We start from the raw sequence: 27,618 nt of genomic DNA, 5'->3' as shown, positions 1-27,618 counted from the left end.
TAATAACTTTCACGGTTTATAAGTTTGTTTGTTAACGTAAGACTAAAATGGCTGACAATACAATTTACGAAAAAAAATGTATAAATGTTCGAGTTCGGATCCCGGCTGGAATTTTGAAAGTTCGCGTCCTCTGGGGAGTTTCATACTATGAAATAGTAGACCCACGAGTCTCTAATAAAAACATACTGGGAATAGTAGACCCACGAGTCTCTAATAAAAACATACTGGGAATAGTAGACCTACGAATCTCTAATAAAAACATACTGGGAATAGTAGACCCACGAGTCTCTAATAAAGATCTACTCCACCTGCCATGTGGAAGGCCCGGTCACTAATGATTGCTTGGCCCAGACTTGATTGAACGCGGAAGAAGTCCCTAGCTTCACGATAGCTTGACTTTCGTTCCGTATTCCTTCCGCCGTCCCCATCTGCCGTGCAGATAAATCAATCAGAAGTTACGCAAGCGTTCAGGCGAAACACACTGTTCAGTTCTACGTTTTTCATACATAAACTTTCAAATATTTACTGAGACCGCCAGCTGCTTCCGCGTGTTTGGCTGAGCACCGGTTTGCTCACAACGATTTGAACATATAATGTTTACATCTGGTGTCGAGGTTTTCTTGTGGTTGGTGAGGGGAAGGGGAGGTGGGGGAAGGGGGGCTTTGTGCTGTTGACGTTTAGGTGGTTTTTTTAAGCTGTCGAGCGTGTTTAGATTAAAGATTGATGGAAGTATTTAACGTTTTTAGCTTTAAAATAAATTTGTTTATACAAGTTTATAAAAAAAAAGAATTTTTTTAGCATGACCCACTTTTGTAATTAAAAAAACAAACCAACTGTTTCGTAGGTCAAGGTAACTTTCCATTAGGAAATTCCCGAAAGATTGAGTACTTCAATTGTGATGGATTGCCATTGACCGAGGGTATGGTGGGGTGGGGAGGTGGATGGAAAACTGTGTCGCATGTCTCCGTCGTTTGATGGACGCATGGAAAAGGGTTTAGAGAATTAATGTATAACAAAGTAAGTTAGATTAACTTACTTTTAATATATATATATATATATATATATATATATATATATATATATATATATATATATATATATATATATATATATATATATATATATATATATATATAATTATTTATTTATTTATTATTTATTTATTTATTTATTTATTTATTTATTTACTTATTATTTATTTATTTATTTATTTATTTATTTATTTATTTATTTATTTATTTATTTATTTATTTATTTATTTATAATAGGTTGTATGTATAAACGACATAAATATATATATAGATGTGATATATTTTGCCTGCACATTTACAACTACATAAATGCTATAGTGTCAATGTTAATTCATAAGTTCCCAAGTCCAGTGCTGGTTAGGGCATGTGTGTGCACCAAACATCTCACGTCCCACAGACGTGTCCAGCCAATCTTTCCCCCCTCCCCGGGGACCAGGGGGTGAAGATTGTTGTTTCTCCTGGCCAGAACTGTTGACGTCATGCCCCTAGGTGTGGACAGACTCGCCGAGATATCTCCCCGGCCCGTCCCCCCGGCCACGTCCACGGCCGCCTGTGTCAGCAACGGCCGGTCTTTTCGTGTGTTGATTCAGGCCACAGTGACCAGTCCTGCCTGTGATCCCAATGAGTTTCTCGTCCTGCCTGTTCTGGTGCCCTCCAGTGAACTGGATCACAAACAGCCCTCGGCGCTGTTGTAAACATCTGTTGCGTTTTGTCACTTTATCTCGTGGTGTATGCTGGAAGCTAAGTTAAACTTGTTGTAAAACACTAGACGTATCCTCTTTGTGAATCACTACCCAGTTATCTCACACTTTGTAAGACGCATCTTTTTTCTTCTTTGATCTTTTTTTTTCCTTTTCAGTTAGTTCGTTGACGTTTTTATTTTTGTTTATGTTGGAGACGGATAATTGTTCGTACAGTTACTCATTGTTCTTTGCATATTCAAAATTAATTAATGCCGTCTTCTTAGTGCAATTGGATCTTATGTTTAGTTGACCACATATGCATTAACACGTGATTGATAAACCAGGATGTCTCGAGTTCAAATCCTTGTTTTAAAACTAGTGTTCAAAACCATTCTAATTTAAAATCAGTATTGTTTTCATAGAATCAGGGAAATTGTACTTCATCTACCCTATAGACCCCCATGACCAAATCCGTACTGAACCATTGAACCAAACAAACTCTACTTTATCTACGATCTAGACACTCATACCCAACATTTGAATACCCGGCCACACATCTGAACATCCCTGTAACAGGATCGCCTCGAACCGTCTAAAGTAGGTCAGCCAAGATGGCATAATAAGGGGCGTGGTGGGGGCCAAGACGGTGGGGGATTACAACAACACTACTCGCCAACACTCAGTGAAGATGTACAACTAGCTCACGTGTTGCGTTCTGTGTCAAGGATTTGTTGTTGTTCGACAGTGTGAGTGTAGGCTAACACTAGCTGATACCAGTACATCAACAAATGGGTGGTGGCTTGTTAAGTTGTTTCAAGTTGTCTGCGCCTGTGTACTTACAGATCTATTTATTATAGTAAAGAGATAAATGCACTTCTTTCTCTCCTAGTATATCCTTTATCGGGTTATGTGCTGTACCAATATCCGATAATACAACAATGGGCTCTTGTTTAAATGGGTGTTAGGTTACTGGTATTCAACTAAATGCAAATATGACTTAAACCCTATCTTTAAACCCTACTCCTAACCCAAGTCCTAACCGAACCCTAACCTTAATTTCTGACCCTAACACTAAACATGATATTTAACTACTACTAACAACTTAACACCGCTAAATGAATATGATGTCGGACACCAGTAGCATTAGTTCTCTTGTAGGCTTATCTATATATTTAAAAACCTAAACCCTACAAACCTAGTGTTATACAATACTGCAGCTTTTAATGCACAAGTATGGCTTAGTGGGGGAAAAAATAAATTTATAACAAAGTTAAGGCGGAGTGTGGAAAAATAGTTTTAAAACCCCCACTGTCGTCATAATACTTTAAAACAACAGTTCGCATAATCCGCTTACTTCTGTTTTTAAAAAAATAATATCTGGCGTGTTTGGTTACCAGTCGGAGAGAAACGACATGGCCGGACTCTTAAGTTTTAACCAATGCGTGGGCATCACGTGATGGTCAGATGGTCATTGAACAGCTTCAGAATTGTCCATATAAGTACAGTATTTTGATGGGTACGTTATCCTGACACTTAGACTTTGTCCAGCCTTAAAACACATGACTCAGTGTATCCTGTTTCATCATAGTTGGTCCTTAGCGCAGTCACATTTTAGCTCTCGGCCACTGTATTGTGGGCTGACGTAGCCTAGTGGTAGGGCACTAAACTACTAACCCGAAAGTCTTGAGTCCAGCCTTTAAATACATGACTCAGTGTATCCTGTTTCGTCTTAGTTGGCCTCTAGCGCAGTCACATTTTAGCTCTCGGCCACTGTATTGTGGGCTGACGTAGCCTAGTGGTAGGGCACTAAACTACTAACCCGAAAGTCTTGAGTTCGAATCCGGGTTCAAGTCAGTAACACGTCACAGAGTCCACCCAGCTCCGATGGTAACTTACGTTATTGAAAGTAAAGGCGGCTGGGAATAGTGATGATCATACTATGCCTTCATATGCCGAGGTCACATAAACAGGTGAACTCTACTTCCCTTGCCCAATGGACCTCAAGTTCGAAAAGGGATTTTATTTTACTGCATCGCTCAGCCACATTTTAGCAAGACCACTGTATAGCTCCTTGTTTTAGCAATGCCATACTTTAGCTCAGTCATACTAGTCTAACTCACTGCATTGCTCACACATTGTTTAGCTCAGACACTGGCCCCTGCTCACCCCACTCAGTGAACAATTATATGGGGCACCTGCTGATCTGGAGACCACAGTCCAGTTCATACACGAAGTTGGACTTGTTGTTTAAATCCTCCACCATATTCTCAATTAAGAACGAAGAAGAAGAAGTTTAGCTCATTGACATTTCAGCTCACTGCGTAGCTCAGCCACATTTCAGCTCACCCACTGTATAGCATTACTATAATTCATCTCGCTGAAGCTTAGCTATATCAATGATATTCAGACTTACCTCAAGCATGATGTTCTAGGCGTCGCCACCCGTATGACTATGTAGTTGCTTTTTTTTACCCCGACACTATCGATGTTTCTTCCCTTGACGTCACAGATAGCTGACGTCACTGCTCGAGACGCTGCACAGCTGGGTTAATTTGGTGCCGCCTTGCATTACTTAATTAACATCTAGACATTTTTTTTAAAAGTCTTACAAGACAAAAATGGGTCACGGATCGCGTGAAGGGGTCTGGGTCGTTGTAAGGGTCATTGGTAAATATTAACCCATCGGCATGAGTAAAAAAAAACTGTAAATCGATAAACTGGGAAATGAAATCGTTTTAAATTAGGTCAATCACGTTTATCTTCACCCCCCCCCCCCCCCCCCCCGCTTCCCCTTACTCTTTCCTCCAAAACCGGCAGTTGTACCGTAAGAGAAGATTGCATGTTCAATCCTACTTAATCTTTGTCGTATTTTTAAATTAAGAAATACCATTCAATTACTCTCATTTAGGTGGGTAGAGGAAAGGTTGGGGGAGGGGGGGGGGGGGAGATCACGACAATCCCCTTCTGTCTACTCGTAGAGATCGATACCGGCTGGAAATGGATTCTCCGAGTTTTGTGTGTCAACACAATATCGATACCACTTGCTTTGTGTCATCTTGAAGGCTGGCCCGTCGTCTGCTCAGTGTCTGCTACTGCGGCTGTCTGTGGACCTTAATAACTGTTGATTTTTGGTTTCTGTGGGGTGAATTTTTTTTTTGTTGTTCGTTATTTTTTGTGGTTAATTGTTTGTTATTCCAGTTGTTGAATCAGTAGTTGTTTTATTTTTAGCTTGCCCCCCCCCCCCCTTTCCCGTGTGAGTATATTGTTTAGTTGCTTTGAATACCTATACTGCTATACATATCAGTCAACAGTAAAGGTATTGTATATACATACATACATATATATATATATATATATATATATATATATATATATATATATATATATATATATATATATATATATATATATTTATGTATGTATGTGTGTGTGTATCGTCATTTTTAGTTAGCGTTTCAATCTTATAAATCGGACACACAAATCGCGTACACCCTCCACCCCTGCCTCATTTTGAATCTACATCTCAAGGTTGAGATTTAACAGTGGGGGGGGGGGGGGGTTTAGTGTGGTGAACAGTGGAGCAAAAGAGGAAGTAATTATGATCGAAAGGAGGGGAGAATTCATTTGTTATTTGTATTTGGATCAGGTGGGGGTAGACGGGGGGTGGGGGAGATAATCAGTTCGTCATTATGTCTGAATTATGTTGACCGGAGGAATAGGGAGATCAATGAAAGCGCACGTAACAAATGTTGACCAATGGGAAAGTCGTTTGCATAGCAGTGTCGTCGACTGATTCCTAACGAGGGAGGTCTTTTACGGACACTGCCGGTTCGGTGAAGACTTCTGGACGTACGGGTGCCGGGCAGGTAGTTGTCTATTCCGACTCTGTTCGTAGAATTTGGAAAAATTTGAATTAAAAATATAAATGGTTTAAAAAGTAATCAAATTAATATTTACTGAAATGTTGATCAAATTTGCCCAGAATACTCAACTATTGACTATTTTACTTTAATTTTTTCTGTCTAAAACTTCTATTTCAGTTCCCCCCCCCTACAATTACTCTACTTTAGTTTTACCCCCTACAATTACTCTACTTTAGTACTTTCCACTTTAAACTTCCTTAGTTGTTGCCCCTTAAAATTTAAACTTGAGTAAACATAAATAACCAGCCACATATATAGAAGGTGAACTAGCATACAACCATGTTCAGATTTAAGTAAAGTAATGCAAAGACACGAAGTCGTAAATCTATGTAAGCCAACGTCCCTTAGATCTTACACATTACGTCGTTATCGCACCATCATGAAATTGTATAGACACGGCTATCGAATAATTTAAGATGTTACGATACTTACACTTTGACATATTTTTTTATGCTTCTAGTTTAGATATGTACATTTTCATCACAAAACACAAAAGAAGATTGCTCAACCATTAACTGTACACGTTACATAGGGTGCTCTTACTTATAGACGAAAATTTGACATTTGTATTTTTGTTGTTCTTACTGAAATTCGTTTAATTTGCATTGCCTTTTTAAAATATGTCCTTTACTGTGAATAACAAAACACGCTCTTATTAATCTTATTATTTTAAAAGTTTGTTATGCAATTATTTTTGTTTACTAATCAACCCCCACAATTTTAGGGTCTATTTTGTTAGCATTTACAAAATACATGTTTAAAAAAATTACCCAAATTTACATTTCGTGTAATTATTTTCGAATCCGCCAACATCATTCAAATGTAATTATAATCTTAATTCACCGTGATTAACCTAATTAACTCTGTATTTTCCTTATTAAGATAATTAATCTACGTGTTGCCGAATTAGTTTAAATAAACAAATAGGAAAAATCGATACGGAAAAGAACTATTCCAGTTATAAACCGAATGCTTGACCCTACCCAGTTAACCGAATACTTGACCCTACCTGTTAAACCCAATTCTTGACCCTACCCAGTTTAACCGAATACTTGACCCTACCTTGTTTAACCGAATACTTGACCCTACCTGTTAAACCAAATTCTTGACCCTACCTGTTAAACCCAATTCTTGACCCTACCCAGTTTAACCGAATACTTGACCCTACCCAGTTTAACCGAATACTTGACCCTACCTTGTTTAACCGAATACTTGACCCTACCTGTTAAACCCAATTCTTGACCCTACCTGTTAAACCCAATTCTTGACCCTACCCTGTTTAACCCAATACTTGACCCTACCCTGTTAAACCGAATACTTGACCATACCTTGTTTAACCCAATACTTGAACCTACCCTGTTTAACCGAATACTTGACCCTACCCTGTTTAACCCAAATACTTGAACCTACCCTGTTAAACCCAATTCTTGACCCTACCCTGTTTAACCCAAATACTTGAACCTACCCTGTTTAACTGTGTCATTTACTGCGGGATCACAATGTCGCCGGTACCCACATTAGAATCCCATTATATTTTTGTTATTCCCCCACCACTTTAAAACGTCATCCCAGATCCGCCCCTGAGTCCGTGTTTGTCCGTCATTACTCCCCGCATCCCCCTCCCCCCACGGGCGGGCTCGGGCTACAATCAATCAGTTTTCGATAATAACCTTAATTAAATCTAAAAGGAAAATGTTTGCTCTGGCCGAGTCTGAGGGTTGTTGATTTTTTTTTTGGCGGACCATTTCTTGCGGTCACTCGTGCCGTCATGTACGCCCGCGTCAACCCGGTGGTCACCAGGACACGGTACCAGGTAAAGGTTTGTTGGACACATTTCGACATTTTTTAAAAATTTCTTGTTGTGTGAAGTTTTGTCATTCAAATTTCGACATTTTGTTTCTTGTAAGTTGAAGTTTTGTCATTCAAGTTTCGACATTCGTTTTTCTTGTAAGGTAAAGGTTTTTTGACTAGTTTCGAATTTTTCCTGTAGGATTTATGGACAAAAACGTTTTCCTAACGATATATGATTTCAAGTTATTCTAAAGGAAATGTTATGTTTTACTCGTATAATAAGAATGTTTAATACACTTATGTACACTTATGGATATAAATAGGCACATAAGCATATATATATATATATATATATATATATATATAGAGAGAGAGAGAGGTATATATATATATATATATATATATATATATATATATATATATATATATATATATATATATATATATATATATATATATATATATATATATATATATATATATATATATATATATATATATATATATATATATATATATATATATATATATATATATATATATATATATATATATATATATATATATATATATATATATATAGGCACACATACATATATACATAGGCATATATATTTGAAGTTATATATATATAAATAAATATGTATATAATATATATACCGATGTAAGTAAATGTAACTATATACACAATTGCTATACCAGTTGATACCAGCAGATTGCGCTATTTTTGGTTACTAAGTTTTCCGTTAGAGATGTATCCTAATTTGTTTTTGTTTTTTGACTCTCGTCTGATGCAGCCATTAATCAACAGATGGCGTTGTTAACTCCACTTCCAGTCCATTATTTTTAGCACTCTCTCCTATCGTAATTCTTGTCGCTAGCTTCACTAGTTTTCCCGTTCACCAGATGGGGTTTTTAAAACTAGTACACCTGTTACTTTCATGAAGTGTACGTTGTTAATGTTATCTACTATTTACTTGTTCTCACACCTACCACGAATATTTTCTTACAGATAACGCCAATGTGATATTGGCTGTGGTTAGTATCATTCATATGTATCTTCTTTTTTTTTAATCAATAGATACATCTCCAAAAAAAACTTTCCTCTGAAAAAAAAACTTTCCTCTGAAAAAAAAAACTTTCCTCCGAAAAAGCGGTATCCTGTTATCTCTGGCTCTGGCTCTATTTTAGATTCCTCCGTATCGATCCTTGGCCACGTATTCGATGCCAATCACCGGCATAATTATTTGATCATCGCCATTAGCACGTCTCTCATAGTTCGATTACATAAACTCTAAAATACCTCACCCCCCATCATCACGTGTTTGTTTTTTTGTTGGCGGTTTTTTTTTTTCGTTTTTTTCTGGATCATTTCGTTTTTAAGAACCCTCTTCCCCGCTACTTCAAGCCTACACGAATTTTTGAACATGTTTTCTGCCAAGCCTGCGCGCATTAATAAAGACTTAAGAGTTTATTCGCGCGTGGTCGATACGGTTTCGAGATGCGTGCCGCAGCCCTTTTTAAGTGCGATCCTTCATTGCCGGGCACACACTACAGTGGTCAGATAACTCTGGTTGGTGCAGGGCTAAATACAGGACGGGCAGACAACATCGTTAAATACTGGGCAGGGGAGGTCTAGGGTACGTTGTGGGGTTAGGCCTTCGTGAGAACGCGTAGGGCAGAAAGTATGTGTTCATCAACATGGCCGACAAGTAAGCTGGGTTTTTTTGCAAGAATTTTTTTTTTAAATATTCTTTTTACACGTATTCTACATTTGAAATGTTTAAATTTATTACACTAAAATTAAGACATTACGAAACACATATATGAGGTAAAAAAGATCAATCATTAGTATCAATTGATATTATTTATTAGTTTCAAAATACAGTTTAAAATAGCAATATTATCAATATGAAGCACTGTTTTTAATTAGACAAGTACAAACCAACATGAAGTAAGGATCGATAACAGTCCTGTTGATGTAGGACAAGCAAGCCTTAAAGGCCAAAACCGATTTTAGTTGCCCGTAAATTCGCCTTTAATTAACTGTAAAATCGACTTCTGCTGGGCAACTGACTGCAATTTCCTCCCGTATATAAAAATCTAAAGGCCGTTACTTGACCGTTAAATAGTTTTAACACTCAACTGGTTTTACTCGACCTGGAAATCGGCCTTTAATTAAGTAAAATGTCATAATTTTTTTTACTGTCCGGTCATTTGGGATCTAGATAAATTGTATATTCTTTATATAATCTTTTGCTTTAATATGATCGACTTTACAAATCTTTTATTTGCGAATTATTTTGATCGTATAATTGGTTTTTTTAATATACAGTCAATTTTTTGTTGTATAATTCGGTGAATTTGAAATTATCCATCGTATTGTTTAAAATTTCTTTCTATTGTCTAGAATCCATCCCATTATGTTAACATCGTTTCCATAAGAGAAATAATAAAATATGTAAATATTCGTTATTTTTTTTTTAATTTGGTCTTTCAGTTTTATCTTGAATTTTTACCCATTATTTACTCCTGTACTTCAGAGTAGATACTTTCATTGCAACGTAGCACTGGTACAAACAACACATGTAAATGTTACATTATGTACACACAATACATGTAAATGTTACATTATTATGGTACACACAATACATGTAAATGTTACATTATTATGTACAAAAACATGTAAATGTTACATTATTTTGTAAACACAACACATGTCAATGTTACATTATTATGGTACACACAACACATATAAATGTTACTTTATTATTTACACACAACACATATAAATGTTAGAATGTAGGGCCACATTCCATACAAATGTTTGAAGAAAATACGTGAGCGGCTTGCCGAAAAGGCCAAAAAAAAAAAAAGCCCAAGTAAAGTCAGGAGCTTGCAGATAGCAGAACAAGTATGGTTTTTGTCAGCCCTCAATCGCTCGAATGGCGAGGGGAAAAAGCCCATTTGTAGGCCTATGCTGGCCAAGACCCCAGTAAACGTGACGTCACGGCTTGGACGAGGGCGAGCCATGCTCATCTCAACGCCAAACTCAGGGGGGGGGGGGGGGGGGGTCAAGTTGGGTCGCAGGGGACGGTTGTCGAATATCGCATCAAGTTGCTAACAAAAAATATATTAAAAAGATTGGGTTGCGTGCCCTGTTATCGAATGTATTCTCTCCCCTCTCCCGGAGGGATTATCGCGAGAAACTTCGGGATGATTGTGTCCGGGAGTTATCTCCCCGTTGCTTATCTCGCGCGGCGATAGGTCATGTGACCAAGGCTCACCGTCATACTTGTCCACGTCACATTGGCAATCAGAGAGCGGTTTAGTTGTTTTTGATTTCGTCTTTTTTTTTTTATCAGATAGCCAGGCTAATGGACTCTGCTAAAGATGGTCTAGGGAATCAACGCTCTTAGCCAGAGGTCTCTTGAATAGAAATTCTGCTTAATGGCCGGTCCAGAACTGTTTTTTTTACTCTGTTATATTGTAGATAGAATAAAGAGAAAAACACATTGATTTCTATATTTTAAAAAATCAGCTTTTTGAATTTTGGTCATGATAAGGCCTTGTGTATATTATTTTAACACTGAACTCCCGTTTTTTGGTTATTTGCCTTGCTAAAATCGCAAAGATCTGTGTTCCACCACCCCCCCCCCCCCTCCCCGTTACCCATCCAATACAGAACGCAACAATGTAGCCGTTCTTTGACCCATATTACCAGACATTCCCTGACCCATGTTGCCAGCGCATTCTTTTATCCATGATGCCAGTCGTGTTTTACCACTCGGCACCGCCTGGTTAAAGACAAAAGGGGCAACAACCTATGGTTCCAGCACTCGTGACTTTCAGAATAGCAAGCCCTGCTTGTATGTCATCCCTCCACTATCTACCTAGACAAAAAGCCCACATCCTGGAACCTACTGCCACCCCCCCCCCCGGTCACCTACTTCCCCCCCCCCCACCCCCGGTCTTACAGTCCTTGGCAACCAGTAAATGTCATTGTCAGCCTCGCTACAACACACAGCACCAGCTACAACTACATTTCTTGACACGTGATACTCCCATCGTATTTCTAGAAACGTGCCAATCTGGTCATTTTCCCTCATTCAGTTCAAACTTGAAAATATCTGTTTTTATAAAATTTTGATATTACATTTTTGCGTGCTTTATTTTTTATTCAATTTGGGGGCTAAAAATTCAATGGAAAAAAAAATATTTGAAAGGGAAGAAACTCTGTTACTGCAAATGGTCTGCAGCTTAGGTCCCTTTGAAACTGATCCCCTAATAAAGTATTTCAAGATCACGCGCGATTGGTCCGAAGCCACCCCAACTTGACTTCCCGTCTAATTTCTGTCAAATCGTCTGCGCGTCGTTTGTCGGCCGTCTGTGTTTTTAAATATCATTGATCCTCAGATTTCCATTGCATGCTGGGTCCTGCCAAAACCATCGTGAGTGCCCCGCTTGCACAAGGGGGACCTCACCCCGGCTAAGACACACATCGCCTAATGAAAATAGATTGCCTCCCGTGTTACATGAGAAATAAGAACTTGGACTCCGACTCCCAGGGGAGACCACTGTTATTTTGGGCACTTCGCGCTTATCTTCCCTGACTGGCGCAACTGAGTTATGGTGGCCGAAGCTAAGGCGCGCACTGGTTGGATGAACCATGGGGGAAAATCTGGCCAATTTCGATGGCGTAAGTGATCCGTCTGCAATAATAAAATCTGTTTTAAAAATAGATCTCTGGTGTCACATAAAAAAGTGTTCTCTTGTGTTGGAGGGTTCAAATTATTCATAGACGTTGGTGAGGCGAGATATTTTTTTTTTGGACAAAATCTCTTGGACATTCGGATTCGCTGGGTCAGACACTTTTGATCCCTGCTTTGTTTGTTTTCGTGTTATTTTGTCTGTTCGGTTTTTTTTTTTTTTTTTTTTTTTTTTTCAAACAAAACAGAGCTGAAGTCACAAGAAGTTTGTTGTGGCCGTGTCTCGGAAGCTCAAGCTTAATTTGTCCTGAGCTTTGATGTTTTGTCTCAAGTCCTGTAACACGGGAGCCGATGTTGCAAGGATGGCATTGGCTCCCTGTTACTGACAGGGTCAACATTGACATACATGGCGGGTTTTAACCTCGATACTAACATAAAGACAGAGTTAAATGTTGTTTTACTTAATGGGGGTAAATCTTGGAAAGATTTTAATTATGTTTATTTTTATTTTTTTAACTTTTTTTTATTGAAAAAAAAAATGTTTTTGTGGCTGTTACCTGGTAAATTTTTTTTCTCGCCGGTAACTAGTCTTGAGGGAGAAAACTCATGCACGTCTCTGAAAGGGAGTTAAATACGCATGAAGGTGTTAATGGATAGAGTGTGAAGAGGGCACAGCGACGTGTAGGGTATCGTGCGTGAGAAGCCAGTTAAAATATCTAAATCAGGGGTAGAAAACATGTTCTGGGAGAAATATCCAGGGTAGAAAACATGTGATGGCTAGAAAACATGTCACGGAAGACATAACAGGGATAGAAAACATGTTCTGGGAGAAATATCCAGGGTAGAAAACATGTGATGGCTAGAAAACATGTCACGGAAGACATAACAGGGATAGAAAACATGTCATGGAAGACATATTGGGATTTGAAACCATGTTATGGGATGCATTTCACAAATACTTGTAGGGGAGACAAAACACGGGAAGAAAACATGGGATGGGAGAAAAAATGACGGATTATTTGCCGGGAGAAACCGTTCAATGAACTTGCATTTTCTAATAAGAAAAAAAAAGAATGCGGATAACTTTGTGCATATTTTAACATCTATTTCTTGCATCTCAATACAATTTTCACACGTTGGGGGGGGGGGGGGGGTTCCCTATGTTTACAGGTATCGTATCCAAACGTGTTTTGAGTTCAACAACGAATGCCGTGTCTATCATGTTTATTTATCCACCCGTGGTCCCTCTCACATATCCTCCCTCCACAACATCCCCTGGTGTTTACGTTCTCTGCACGTTCATAGCATTGACATCTGCATTGTTGACTTCATTTATTCTGTCATGATTTTCTTTATTCTTTTTTTTCCCTCTTTATCAGTCAATGCAGGTAACATGCGCTGGTGCCGTCACTGTGTGTTCAAAACTAAAACATGCCTTGTAGTTTGATAAAATCCATTCTGGTTTTAAATCAGCCAGTCTTGTTTTAAAATCATAGATGTGGTCAAAACTTAAAGCATGCCCTATTTTAGTAACACGCTCTATTTCAATAACGTTAATTTTTTTTTTAGACCACGACCATTTCGCGGTGTTTTTTTTTTTGTGTGTTTTTATTTTTTGAATTATCATTTTATAGTATACCTTTATTGTTTCAAAAACTGAAGGCCAGTAGTCATGTTATTTCTTTCAGGACCGAATTATGTAACGGTAAAATCGTTTCAGACTGCCCATGTGTACCGTTGTACCAAATATTTCAAACAGCGAGTTCGATTACTTTTTTGTACTCCATTTTACCCTTAGAATTGTAACCCATTTCTATCTACGGTGTCTTTGATTATCATTAAACTTAAATAGCAAGTTGTAATCGGATTGCCATGGTGAGTAGAAGCTTTATGTAATCGGATTGCCATAGTTAATAGAAATTGTATGTAATCGGGCTGTCACGGAGAATGGTAACACTATGTAATCGGGTTGCCATGGTGAACTGAAACATGTAATCGGGTGCCATGGTTAACAGAAACTTGATGTAATCGGGCTGCCATTGTGAATTTTAAAAATTGTATATAGTAGGCTTCCAATGGCGAACACTGGACAGAAACCTAATGTAATCGGGTTGCCATGATGAAGAAACTTTATGTAACTGTACGGAAACCACGTAATCGGACTGCCATTGTGCCTGTGTGTGGCTGTCTCAACTGTCAGAATGAAGCTCGCTCCGCGGATTACAGGCCGGGAAATCAACCCACAAGCCACACAAATGTACAAACGCTTCAATTTAACTCGTAAACACATCAATTTACATTACAGCTGTGTGCTTTTTTTTTAATTTACAAACATGGACAAACTCCAGCCCAATTCACACCAGCAAACGAACAAATAAGCTTATCCGTTATTTAACGTTTCCCTTTTTTTTTGTTCTAAATTGCTCGGTTCCCACATTTGCCCTCCATTAATGGCGTCAGTTTTAGCTGGCGTCATATACCAACCCCTGGGGAGTTGTATTCTCGCCCGCTTGCTCGGTTTTTAACTGTGCGTAAACATCCCAGTATAATCCGGTTTTTTTTTTTTTTTTTTTTTTTTTTTTTTTTTTTTTTGTCGTCTGTTGTCTCTTGTTTTTACAATTCTTTTCAAATCTAACTACGCTTACTTTCTACCAATGACGTCATCATTTCTAGCTTAAATTTTTTTTTTAAATATCGTTAAATATTTTAAAAGGGAAAACAATATTGCTGTTAGAGTATTTTTTTTTACTCGTGTAACTTTATATTTGAAAACATCTTTTTGAATTCTGCTACGTTAGCTACACGCGTTTATTTAACACATACCAGCATGCAATGCTTAAATTATACTTTATTAAAGTATTGGTTTTAATTTATAATTTTTTAATTTATATTTTTGTATATTCTTAATATCAACTGTTTTTTTTTAAAGTAAATTATATATTTGAGAAAGTTGCCATAATATGCTTGACATTCTGAGAGGTGGGGGGGGGGGGGGGGACAAAATTGTTCGTATTTACATAAGTATATAGGATTAACCGGCAAACATCGACCCGCTTATCTGGCCTTTAAGCGTTACCAATCCCATTAGACCATAGACTTGTTCACTCAGCTAGCCGATGGAGCAAAATCTGGCCAAGATTGTCGGCCTGGGACTTTGGTCCATTAGTCACATGCTCACTGACCTATGAACTCGGGTCTATACCCCACCCACTTCACCCCCACCTCATCTCCATTTTTTGTGTGTCCTTAACGTATTTCCATGCGATAGACTTTTAAATTGTTTGACTTTCATTCCATATCAGCGATACCAGTGCTACAAAAGTACTTTAGGTACTTAGCATGCAGACGACAGAATTCCAATAAATAGGGAAGATGGGCTAGTGATTGATATCAGTAATGTCAACGCTAATCCTTAACCGAAATGCTTTCACATTTTCTCAATTACGTTTAAAGGATATTATCTTCTGTGGTGTAGGAAGCATATTTTCCGGGGGATGGGGAGATTAGAAAGAACCCACCCACAGACCTCCAAAATGGCAACTGTCTCATGTCCTTACAGTTATTCGTGACTCTGTCAATGCTTACAATTTCAAAATTTTGAAATAATAATAAGCCCACAGTTTAAATTATTAAAAGAATGTGGGTAACTCACTCCGAGGATCATGTGGAATATTACCAGTACGAAGCCAAGTGAAGCAATGCTAAACCAACACTGCCGGAGTTAATAAAACTTGCTTTTAGCATGACGTCAATGTTTAATACAAGACACTAACGTTGGGGAACGCGTTTCCAATACAAACTTCATTTCAGTTTCAAAGTTTTTACCATAAAGAAACGAAAACTTGCACTTTTTGCGCATGCAATGCATTTCCGAACCAGTCGTCATATTTACAAAAGAGATTCATAATGGCTTGTAAATAAGGGTGGGAGAGGGTTCTGGGTCGCTCTTCAGTGTTGTGAAATATTAATAGATCTTATCGAACTGGATCTCCAGTGTTGTGAAATAGTTTTCCGGACAAGTTGCTTGTAACCCAATCATTTGAAATCTCAACGAAAGACAATTATTATTTCTTGATGTATTGAATAAAATGGCTTATGAATATGTCAATAAATTCAATAATTATTATGAACCTAATTGTAAAACTACATATTCCAATCCAAATTTACATGTAGCTACAATACGCAAGGCTAAGCCTGTCATCAACCATGTTGATCTAACACATGTAGCTGGCTTGACGCCAATTCTTCCACTCGAGGTTTTAAATGAACTGAAACAGGTTGGTTCATTTATCGACTAGATCAAGAATCTAGATCTACATTGACATTCTCTTAAAGCCACCTATGATCATAATGCTGATATTTGATAGGGTTGATAAGTGAGGTATGGGTTAAAAAACTCTAGAATCTAGCTAGCTAGATCTAGATTTCTAGATCTAATAAATAATTCTATTTCTAATCACTGAATCAGATTGTAGATCTAGAAATCTTCTTTCTTTTAAAAACAAGTTAATAAAAAGTCTAGTGACAATTTAAGCGCAATTTCCTTATTTTAAAAAAAAAATTGTGACAGAACTAAGGATATATTTTTGAAAACTTTCTTCTGCAATATTGTTCTAAATTATGGCAGGAATCGATTAATAAATGTTTCAAGTCGCTAAGTGGTCTGGTTGCCGCAATATGGGCCAAAAACTGCATTTTTTCGAGGTTTTTTGGCTTTTCCGGGAAATCCAGGAAGGAATTCCGGGAATTTTTTTGGCCCACAATCATCCTCGGAACTTGCTTAACATATTTGCTTTGGAACTAGTCCTCGATATTGCTTCATTGAGGAGGAGATACGACTTAAAGCTGCAGACACACATCCATCCATCCAGAAATAATGAATTAATAATCGCAATTGTCAGTATGGAAATTGCGCTAAAAAGTGGAATCAAGATTAAATTATACACTACTAAAAACATTGGTTGGGCGCGACAGACGTAAAAAATTATGTGACACAAATATTATCAAATCAACATGAGATGTCTCAGATAAGATAATTTTTTTTTTAGAATTTAATAGAATTCAGATTAATCTGAATGACATAATTATTTTATTAATAATTTCAAAGTGACTACTCAGAAAAAGATTTTTCCCCCCAGTGTCTCCACCTGGTCGCCAAAAGATAGTTCTGCGCATGCGCAGCGACCTTAATAGCTAAGTTTGGGGTTAGGGCAAGGGTTCTGCTGTTGGTTTGTAAACACATGCATGCGCAGTACCATCGAAAACATCGCCTGCCCCGACGGCTAGATGTAGCTTCTCTCCATTGCGCATGCGTATCTTTTTCCATCTACAATTGGCCTTATAATTTTAGCATTAAAATTGTATTTAAAGAACTAGATCTATACCCATCTTATTTGAGCAACTTATAGTGCTCCTCCTTTTCTCATCCACGATTAGTTAATTAGTAAAGCTTTGACATTTCTCGTATCTATTCTTTTACAAATCTTAATACGTTGCTCTCATTTTTATTCATATACATAAACCACTTTTTAGTTCCAGCTGTCTTGATGTTTTACCTTAAATTGATTTCAGACTTTTGAAAATACTCATGTTGAAGGGATAGACCTAAGTGAGGTGTACTACCTGTTAAAAGTTTTACATGTTATATTTGGTTCATTATTTCACTTGTTGCAACATAAATTTTTTAGTTTGATTTTTACAGATGTTTATAATTATGTTGCCATTGATTATTTAAATGTGAATAATTTTTAAAAATTTCCTACTTGTTCTCTATGAGCTCTTCTTTTAATGAAAAAAAATTGTTTGAAGAAAAACAACTTTTTCTAAATAAATGTTCAAATAAATGCAATGTTTTATAAATGTATTTAGATTTGATCATACTCAGGACTTTTAAACTACACAACACCATTAAACTTGGATGATGTTAATTTAACTGTAACAAACCACTGAATTTAAATTAGTGTTTGTGTTGATTTCTTTAAAAATTAGACTTAGTTAGGTCTTCATCAAAATATAAACCGTATATAACAATCTGTTTAATGAGCAATGAAGAGAGTTTGATTCATTCAGTTAACATAGTCTTCCTATTTGATTCATTCAGTTAACATAGTTCCTATTTGATTCATTCAGTTAACATAGTCTTCCTATTTGATTCATTCAGTTAACATAGTCTTCCTATTTGATTCATTCAGTTAACATAGTCTTCCTATTTTCAACAATCTGTTTCTCTCTTTCCAGCCGTTGAAACGGCAACGAAGCAACAGATCAGCACGCAGCGCCACATCGTCAGCCAAGCGGCGACAGCATGAAGATGGCTGCGTCACATGTCTTAGGGGAACCTTACACTGCTACAATGTTTTTATATTAGTAAGTGAACTTTGACCTCATCAATCTGGCTAGACACAGCACTAATGATCTGGGTTCTGTGGCAGACCAGGGTGTACACACATTCTTCTCAGGCTGGTCCTTGATAAACAAAAAAAGATGGTTTATCTGTTGACTGATTTACTGTAGTTAATTGTTTTCCCATTTCTACTGACATCAAGCGCCACCTACAGCATTAACCCCCCCTCCACCTGCATCCCCACACTTCTCCCCATCCTAACCATACATTCCTGTCCCAACACATTTACCTTACACTCATTCAAAAAATATTTTTTTCCCATATCACTAGCAGGAGATGGTTATGACTTTAAAAACATTAATCACTAACTTATATACATATCCCTAACCTAAACAAAATGTTCTGGATCATAACACGTGTACACAAGAGTATCAGTATGCTTAAAAGTATTATAGATCCTGAGCAGATGTCTTTTAGTACTTTATTAACATCCATTTTGTGCCTAGAAATTGTTTTTACAAGTCCTAGAAGTTTAGTTGTAATAAATTATAATATAGTAGAGATAGAACACACTTCGTTGCAAAATTTCACTCAAATTTTGATGTTTGAACAGATTGTAGGGTGTGCAGCATTAGGTGTTGGTATATGGCTGCTGGTGACAGACTTTGGTGCCAGGAAAGTTACCCCAATTGTTGGCAACCAGCTGTATGAAGTCACAACATATTTGTTAATAGCAGGAGGAGGGGCTGTGGCGTTGCTTGCTTTCTGTGGATGTTGCGGCACAATTCGGGAAGATAAATGTGTACTTTCTTTTGTAAGTTATTTTTTTCTAAACCATTCAAGTATTAAAAAATAGCTTTTGGTATTTACATATTTTAACCTTTCCACTCTCTCTATATTTTGGAACATGACATTTTTTTTATTTTGTAAGTATTTTAAAAATACTTAGTTTTGTATGTTTAGGAGTCCTTTCTATGCTTAAATATGGATAGTTTAATATGAAACTGGATTTAACTACAATCTGAAAATTATGGGGATTTTTTTTTCAAAGTGTCTACTCGGAATAAGATTTTTCGGCAAAAGATAGTTCTGCGCATGCGCAGTGACCTATGGCTAGGGTTAGGGCTAGAATGAGGGTTAGGGGTAGGGTTAGGGATAGGGTTAGGGATAGGATTAGGGCTAGGGTTAGGGATAGGATTAGGGCTAGGGTTAGGGATAGGATTAGGGATAGGGTTAAGGATAGGATTAGGGTTGGTATTAGGGTTCTGCGGTTGTAAACACACGCATGCGCAGTACCATCGAAAACATCGCCGCTAAGTTGTAGTTTCTCTCCATTGCGCATGCGTATCGCATGCGTATCTTATTCCGACTAGAATCGGCCTTTTTTTTTTGGTTTGTTTTTTAATTCTGTTCTTGTAAAGTCTTATACCATTTCTGACAGACTTCCTTATACCAATACAAGAATACTACTTTTGTTTACTTTCAGTATGGGACAACATTAGCCATTGTCTTCATTGTGCTGGGTGCAGCTTGTGGCTTAGCTTTTTTTTTCAGGAGTGAGGTAAGAATCTTACCACAGTAGAAGACCAGCTGTGTTTTTGAGTACACTGTTCTGGTATCTATCTAAAGAGAAACATCAATACAGCATTTTATTTTAAATAAATATTTAACAAACAAAAGATAATGTAGCCTTTTTTCAAGTCTTTAAACTAAATTAATGAAACTATTATAGACACTTGAACGTTGGCCCTATTTTACCACAATATTCATCTTAAAATCTAACACTAACCAGCATTATAAATGTTGAAATACTGCTGATTTTTAAAAAAAAAACCTTGAAGCTAGGCAGATTTCCATCAAAAGTGAAATGTGGAGCAGGCTTGATATCTTGATGTTTGATTTCAGCTGGCGTCTAAAATAAAGACACGCATGCAAGATTCCCTGTCTCTTAGTTACGGGGTGGACGTTAGGACAAATCATGAAAACAAGAGGATAACAGACGCCTGGGATGCTATGCAAAGACAGGTAAAGCCCAAACATACACAGCCTAAAAAATATCATTTTTTAAAATTATATTTTACATTATAAATAATTAATAACTCTGCAACTTTAAAAGTTGGCTTACATTAAAGAAAACAGTGTCTTAATTTTTTTTTTTTAAAAGCATTAAATAAAAAAAATTTAAATGTTAGAATAAAACTCGGTTGCAGTATAAAAATTTTAAAATATTAGAAAAGATGCTATAAACTATGTTCTTGTAAAGGATTAGAAAAGATGTTAACAATATGTCCTTGTAAAGGATAAGAAGAAATGTTAACTATGTTTGTTCTTACAGCTTCAGTGTTGTGGTATTGAGGGCAACGTGACCTCAGTCAGCTCCTGGATGTTCTACAAGTCCAACACCAAGTGGTTTAATTCCAAAAGTGAGAACATTCTTAAAAAAGGTCATCCCTCATATCAATCATTTTGGCTGTGGTTTTTTTTCTCATTGGGTCATGGGTTATTTGACGCACGGGTTAACTCATTGGTTCATGTCTTCATGGCTTTATTTACTGGGTCTTTTGATGCACTTGGGTTTTTTGTATTATTAGTTACAGTCATGTGTTTTAGATTGTAGTTTATATGTTGTTGTGAGTCCAGGTTAAAACATGGTTTGACATGAGAGTTCACAGATTAGTTTAACAGACGGTTACAAGACCTCCCAAAACTTGTCAGAAGACCATTTTAACGCACATTTTTGTAACAAGAGCACCCATAATCTGCTGTAAAAACATTTTATTTAACACACATTCTGTTCTAAGACCACATATTTTGCCATGACCCAGTTATCACGTCCATGATCCACTATGTAGACACATACCTGAATGACACATATGTTCATATATGACAGACTTTCTGGACTTCCATGTTAGTGTGACACACTTGGCAAATATGACATACTTGGCAAATATGACACACTTGGCAAATATGACATACTTGGCAAATATGACACACTTTGCAAATATGACATACTTGGCAAATATGACACACTTGGCAAATATGACATACTTGGCAAATATGACACACTTGTAAAATATGATACAGTTGTCATATACACCCCATTCTTATCCCCACAACGTATTGACAGCCACTCTGGTCTTGATGTCTTCCACAGTAGGAGGTACTTTCATGGTGCCAGAGAGCTGCTGCGCTCCTGGCAATGTGAAGATCTGTACAGGGGAAGAAGAGTTTCGAGGCCCACCTAGCTATCACAACAACCATAACCCAGAATACAGGAAGACTAACCCCTACTTGTACACCACAGTAAGCAAATGCTCTCACTATTTGCTGCTGTAATATTTGCAGTTAAAAAACATTGTCTCTATTTATGCAGTATGGTTAGCATTTCCTTATTCAAATAAAGGTTTGAATTTAATTGAAGGAGAAACATCAAGGAAATTTTTATGCTAACCTCTTTCTTAAAAATCAATTCTCTTAATCTAATATTCATTTTTACTTGCATTAAAAATTTTACTTGTATTAGAAATTTTAAGCACTAATATTAAACTATTTTTTAGGGATGCTATGATGCATTGCTGGACTACTTGCACACATATTCTGCAGTGGTTGGGACTGTAGCTGCCGTTGTGCCTCTATTTCTGGTAGGCAATTTACTGTCATTTTAAACTGCTAGGAACTAATGTTTGACTGATCACATGACCTCGAACCAAATCAAATACATGAACGTGGGTTGCCATGTATTGGGAGTAATTGTAAATTTTGTTAGGGCCTGAGCTAAAACTAAGGAAAATAAATTAGAATCACATTGTACCCTGTGCTAGTTTGCTCTCTGTGTATTACAATTAGTGCTAGAATGATTGCCAACAAGATGGTCTTATAATAGGTATATATATCAAAACAACTGAAAAAACTATTAGTTGTTTATTAATTTATGATAAAACAAAAGCATCTTTAGAAGTTCATATCATATGTAAGGAGATGGATTGTTTTCAAGTATTTCCATTGAAGAAAATAATTAAATGCACCTGATTCAAAATTTTGATTCCCCCCCACCAACCCCCCACCCCCCCCACCCCCCCCACCCTCTGAACATTACCTACTCTGTCACACAGGACTGTATATCCTGACAAAATGTGGTGTCTAGATACATTCAATGTACTCATTCTTGTAGATAAATTACTATAGTATTTAGTTGGTTTTTTCATCTCTCTAGATATTTGGTAATGTCATATCATTTTGTTGGTGTTCATGTGTTTGTATACATTAAATGTACTAGTTCCAGTAAATTAAAAACTAAAATACTGTTTCTTCTATCTATAAAGATATTTGGTATTTTCATATCAATTTGTTTGTGTTTATGTGTTTCAATACATCAATCTACTAGTTCCAGTAAATTTATAACTAGTACTTTTTTTTCCATCTCTCAAGATATTTGGTATTGTCATATCTTTTTGTTGATGTATGTTAGATGTACTAGTTCCTGTAAATTAATACCTACACATTTTTGTTCCATCCCTCCAGGTATTTGGTATTGTGATATCATTTTGTTTGTGTTCGCGGGTGTCTGGATATTCACACGAGGATGAGGTTGACTTATAGCCCCTGACGTCCCTACCCCTCTGCTGCGGTGAAGAAAGCTGTAAATACAAGAAGTCCACTTGATCATCATCCGTGTGTTTTTATGGCGAATGCTAGCGTTTGTCTGGGGGATTAGTGAGGTAGACAGACATCTGCAGGTTCTGTTAGTCTGGGGATTACAGAGACAGACATCCCCAGGCTCTGTGTTAGACCTTAGCAATACATGTTCCTGGTGCCTCAGATAGGTGTTACAGCTTTTATATTGTAAGGCAAAGGCCCAGTCCACAGCTACAGACATTTATTTTTGTACATTCCAAATGTGTCGGCACTACCTTAATTGAACACTCCCCTCCACCATCTCATATTTTGATCTATTTCTTCCCTCCAGCATTCATCTTTTTCCATCAGATAGACACTACTAGAGGAATTTTTTTTTAAAGTCATACTGACACTTTTTAGTTTAGACTGATTGCAGTTATTTTGAAAAGTAATTACTATCCTAATCAATAAGTAACTAGATTTTAAGTAGCTGTCAAACTTTTCTAATAATAAAAAGCACTGCTTATAACATCTTCTACCTTCAGCATTTCATTTTCAAATCTTGAGATAAGAATACATTTGGAATCATAAAGGAGAGTTATAAATTGAAACTTAGGTTTGAGAAGGAAAAAAGTGGATGTGATTTCTTGTTGAATATTTTGTTACAGAAGGTAATTCCATATCCAAATCAGGATTCTTACTGCAACCTTCTCTCCCCACCACACTATCATCTTGTCCAGTCCAAGTTATTTATTACATTACTGAGTGTGGCCTGTGGATGAAAGTGTGCAGGTTCTGAATGTTTCTTAAAGCCTTTGGGTTTGAGTGTATGAATTATGAATGTCACTCATCTAATATATAAAAAAAGTTATAATTTCTGAATGAAGTATGATGAATTTTAATAATGCTACGAATAAGTTTTTTGTAAGTGTACAAGGATGTGAGAATACTACTTGAGAAAATGTTCAAATGCTTTTGCCTAAGAGATTGTAATGAATGTTTGTTAATGTCTTGTTTTTGGCAGCATATGCTAATGAGATGATGATGTTGTTTTTTTTTTTTATTAAAACATGGATTGTATAAACTAATGAACATTTTTATGTTATAAATTACATTAATTAAAAAAACATTTTATTAAAGTGATATCGTGGATGATTTGTGATGATCTTTTAATCTGTGAGTTGTTGGATTAACTTGATGTGTGTGTACAGAACTTCTACCTATGTTGTATTAAGCTCTGGTGTATTTAGACTGATGCCTTCTTTTCAAAGGCATAAGTTTATGTCAACATTTTTCCTTAATTTCCTCTTATTTTAGTTGACATTTATGAATGATGACACATTTCATTGTATCCAACTCTTCAAGACGCAAACGTATAAAATAACCTTTAAAACATTATATGCTAAATATTTGCTAAATTTTAGCTTTTATGTTCAATAATATTTTTACAGAGTAAACCTTCACAGGGTTCATACCTAATTTTAAATAGGTGTGTTTTTAAATAGTCACATCCTGACATTACATAGTACAGCATGTGTTTGTACTCTGGCATTACACAATACAACATATTCTTGTAACTTGGCATTACACAGTATGACATGTTTGTACGCTGGCATTACAGAAAACATGCTTGTATGCTGGGATTACACAGTACAACATATGCTTGTACGTAGGCATTCCACAAGACAAGAGACACTACACCTATCTACTTAAGTTACATTAGATGCACACCACTATCATCCAATCAATCCCTTAAGTCCCTTAAACTTTTTCCAATCAGGATTCCACTAAACCAGATATAAGCTAGTATTAGCTCATACATTTTTATCATTAATTTTTAAACATCGCGTTATTAAATATACTTTGTATATAGTATTCTCTTTTTATCCAATTAAATTCATAACCATGTGTAGGAATTTGTCTGTTTTTCAATTGTTGACCTATGAAGTAAATTAAGGCCTATACTTCCATGGTAGAGATGGCATGGGTGTAGTCTTGTTAAAATGGATGTTGTTAGAAGCCCAGTGCTATCATGTTCTATAAACCGGTTTAGATTGGAATATTTACTTTTTTTAGCTTATAAAGTTAAGCACCTTCGTTTGATTTTTCACACTCATCATGCTGATGAGGAGAGGTTAGCTGTTACACATGAATACATTTTATATGAAGATAGAAGGATATTTGGGGCAGGTTTGGATAGTTCTAATCTGAATTAGTCTGAAGTATTTTTTTTTTTAAATTTAAATTTACCATACCTATGAAAGCCTAATACAAGCCAGCACCATCTTATCTTGTTATGAGTTATGGGCGAGTAATTTTATATTCATGTCTGAGAATGCGGGTACACCTCATTCAAATGTAGCTCACACAAAAGTTGTGCACATAGCTTTACACATTAGTTTTGCGCCAAGGCTATAGATAAACCTAGGAATGTAGCGTGCTCATGATGTGTATCTAACTCACATTGTTACATAGCGATGGTGTCATTGAGTTTGTGTTTCAGATGTCATTTCCTGTACACTCAAAGTATAAATATCCCTTTCTGGTTTAGTGACAGATCCTAATTAATTATTTTTCTCACCTTCATTACCTTCTTTACCTTGTGTACTTAATTAATTCATTAGCAGCAGCCCCTTTACATTGCATGTACATATTTTAATCAGTCTGTTGGGTCATATTCCATGTAAAAAAAAAATCAAATGCATTTTTTAAACATTAACTTTGTTGTGTTTTTCTTGATTTAAATTTTGTAGTTAGAAGCTGGTTGTAAATCAAGTCGGGGTGGGCCTGTCTGTCCCCTTTTTTGATTAAAATAGGACACACCAAGCCGTTGTTTATCACTCATGTGTACCTGAATGGGAGCTACCATTCTAACTAGCTGGGAGGGGTGTGCAGCATGCTTTGTGGTGTAAATAGAATCAATCCATCCCATCATTAGGACAGCGATCACCCCTGCATTACCCACCCTTCAAATGTCAAGTGTAAGGACTGCGCGTGTAGGCCAGTAATTTGCAGGTTGTTTTGTTGAAATTATTCAATGTGGATTTTTTTTTATTTTGGTAAAAAGGGCATATTTGATGACATGCTAGCACAATCGTGATGACCCTGGGTGTTGGAGAGAGAGAGACAATTTTTTTTAATGATTCCACAGAAGGTGGAGCTTGTGTTATTTTTAAAACTTGTTTCAATTTGTTTGATCTTGTATGATATTTTCTTGTCTGTTGAATGACCAGCGAAGACTGAATGAATAAATATTTTGATATCATTTTGGGGTTGCTTGTTGTTTTTTTTTTTCCTTCTACAAAACAATATATCAGTTTTGCTCAGTCACCGAGCCATTATCTATCTCCAAAACGACACGCGCAATCTTGCTCCTCATTTGTCTTACTTGCTTGGTTTTTCTTCTTTGGTAACATATTACTATCTCCCCCCCCCCCCCCCACACACACACACTTTCATTACACACACTCTCCCCTGGTCTTTATTGCCATTTTCTCATTCACCCCCCCCCCACCCACACACACCATTATTTTCATCTTTCCCTCTTTGCACGCCACCTCAATTTTCTTAACCCTCCCCCGACCTTCCATAACAATAATATGAATCCCTTCCTCCTTTCATTGCAATTTGATCACACACCCCACCCGAAATTATTATTTAACTCCTCCACCTAAAATGCCATTTCTCCCCGTCTTTCATACCCTTTTCTTTTCACCCCCCCCCCCCCCCCTCCTCTTGATCCAGCTTACAGCAGTGTATCAGACCTAACCCCTAATGACATTACTTAAAGCCTCCCCAGTTAACCGTCTTATCGCCAACGCAAATACTTCAATTCTACCCAGCCCACCTACAGAAACATCGCCGCCATTGTGTCATGTGACCGCTACACTGCATCTGATTGGATAGTCGTTCTAACTCGATGATCATTGCGTGGATGATACTGAAACAACATGTCCGTTCCAATGACGGAGCACCAAAATCCTATTATAAGTTTTTGCATGGGCGCATTAGGAACACAATTTGGTGCAGGCATGAAAGACGTCCGATTGATGAGCCTTTGTCCTGATAAAAAAAAAATCATTTAGCAACAATATTGAAGCTCAATCTGATTGGAAGATATTTTTTTTTTGCTATTAACGTTCCGTGGACTCTAAAACAATAAATGGTAAAATAGGAGACTGGGCAGTATTGATTAGCGTTGGGATGGGAAGGGGTAGACATCTTCTGCTAGAGGCGATTCTAGTTTCCATCAGGGACAGATGCCAGATTCGCATGTAGCAATGATTGAAATCGATTTCGCCCATCATTTTAGTTGCGTCGCTGATAATGATTTTATGTGGGTTTTTTTTTACCTTGGTGGGGGTGAGGGGTGGAGGTATACTGCTGAGAAGCGAATAGTCCACGTTGATAACAACATAACAGCTTAGTCGCTTTCATTCAGAGACCACAGAACAACTTCAGCATCACCACACCAGTGTGCTTAATGATATGTATTGTTTCGTTTAATCAATTTAATGATTA

General features: G+C 36.8%; 1 protein-coding gene across 9 annotated transcripts in view; it reads left to right on the top strand.

Moving 5' to 3' along the window:
- LOC131928012 (tetraspanin-18) overlaps positions 1–26,364 on the top strand; it is a 94,686-nt gene extending 68,322 nt beyond the window's left edge. For 6 of the 9 annotated variants that reach the window (XM_059283899.1, XM_059283898.1, XM_059283896.1 and 3 more), the window contains 8 exons: positions 18,375–18,503; positions 19,094–19,294; positions 19,967–20,041; positions 20,386–20,505; positions 20,816–20,924; positions 21,635–21,783; positions 22,038–22,121; positions 23,002–26,364. In XM_059283899.1, the coding sequence (XP_059139882.1) occupies positions 18,375–18,503; positions 19,094–19,294; positions 19,967–20,041; positions 20,386–20,505; positions 20,816–20,924; positions 21,635–21,783; positions 22,038–22,121; positions 23,002–23,079 (945 nt within the window). In that variant the 3' untranslated portion in view covers positions 23,080–26,364. Of the gene's footprint in view, positions 1–16,185; positions 16,415–17,708; positions 17,751–18,374; positions 18,504–19,093; positions 19,295–19,966; positions 20,042–20,385; positions 20,506–20,815; positions 20,925–21,634; positions 21,784–22,037; positions 22,122–23,001 lie in introns of those variants that run through there. The other 3 variants (XM_059283894.1, XM_059283893.1, XM_059283895.1) reach the window with 3 other exon arrangements.
- Positions 26,365–27,618: the final 1,254 nt, after the last annotated feature.

This window comes from Physella acuta, unplaced genomic scaffold, assembly GCF_028476545.2.
Source record: "Physella acuta isolate Inbredline_101_S28 unplaced genomic scaffold, ASM2847654v3 ptg001454l, whole genome shotgun sequence".
Lineage (NCBI taxonomy): Eukaryota > Metazoa > Mollusca > Gastropoda > Physidae > Physella > Physella acuta.
The sequence above is the reverse complement of the archived record's forward strand: the minus strand, read 5'-3'. Positions and strand labels throughout refer to the sequence as shown.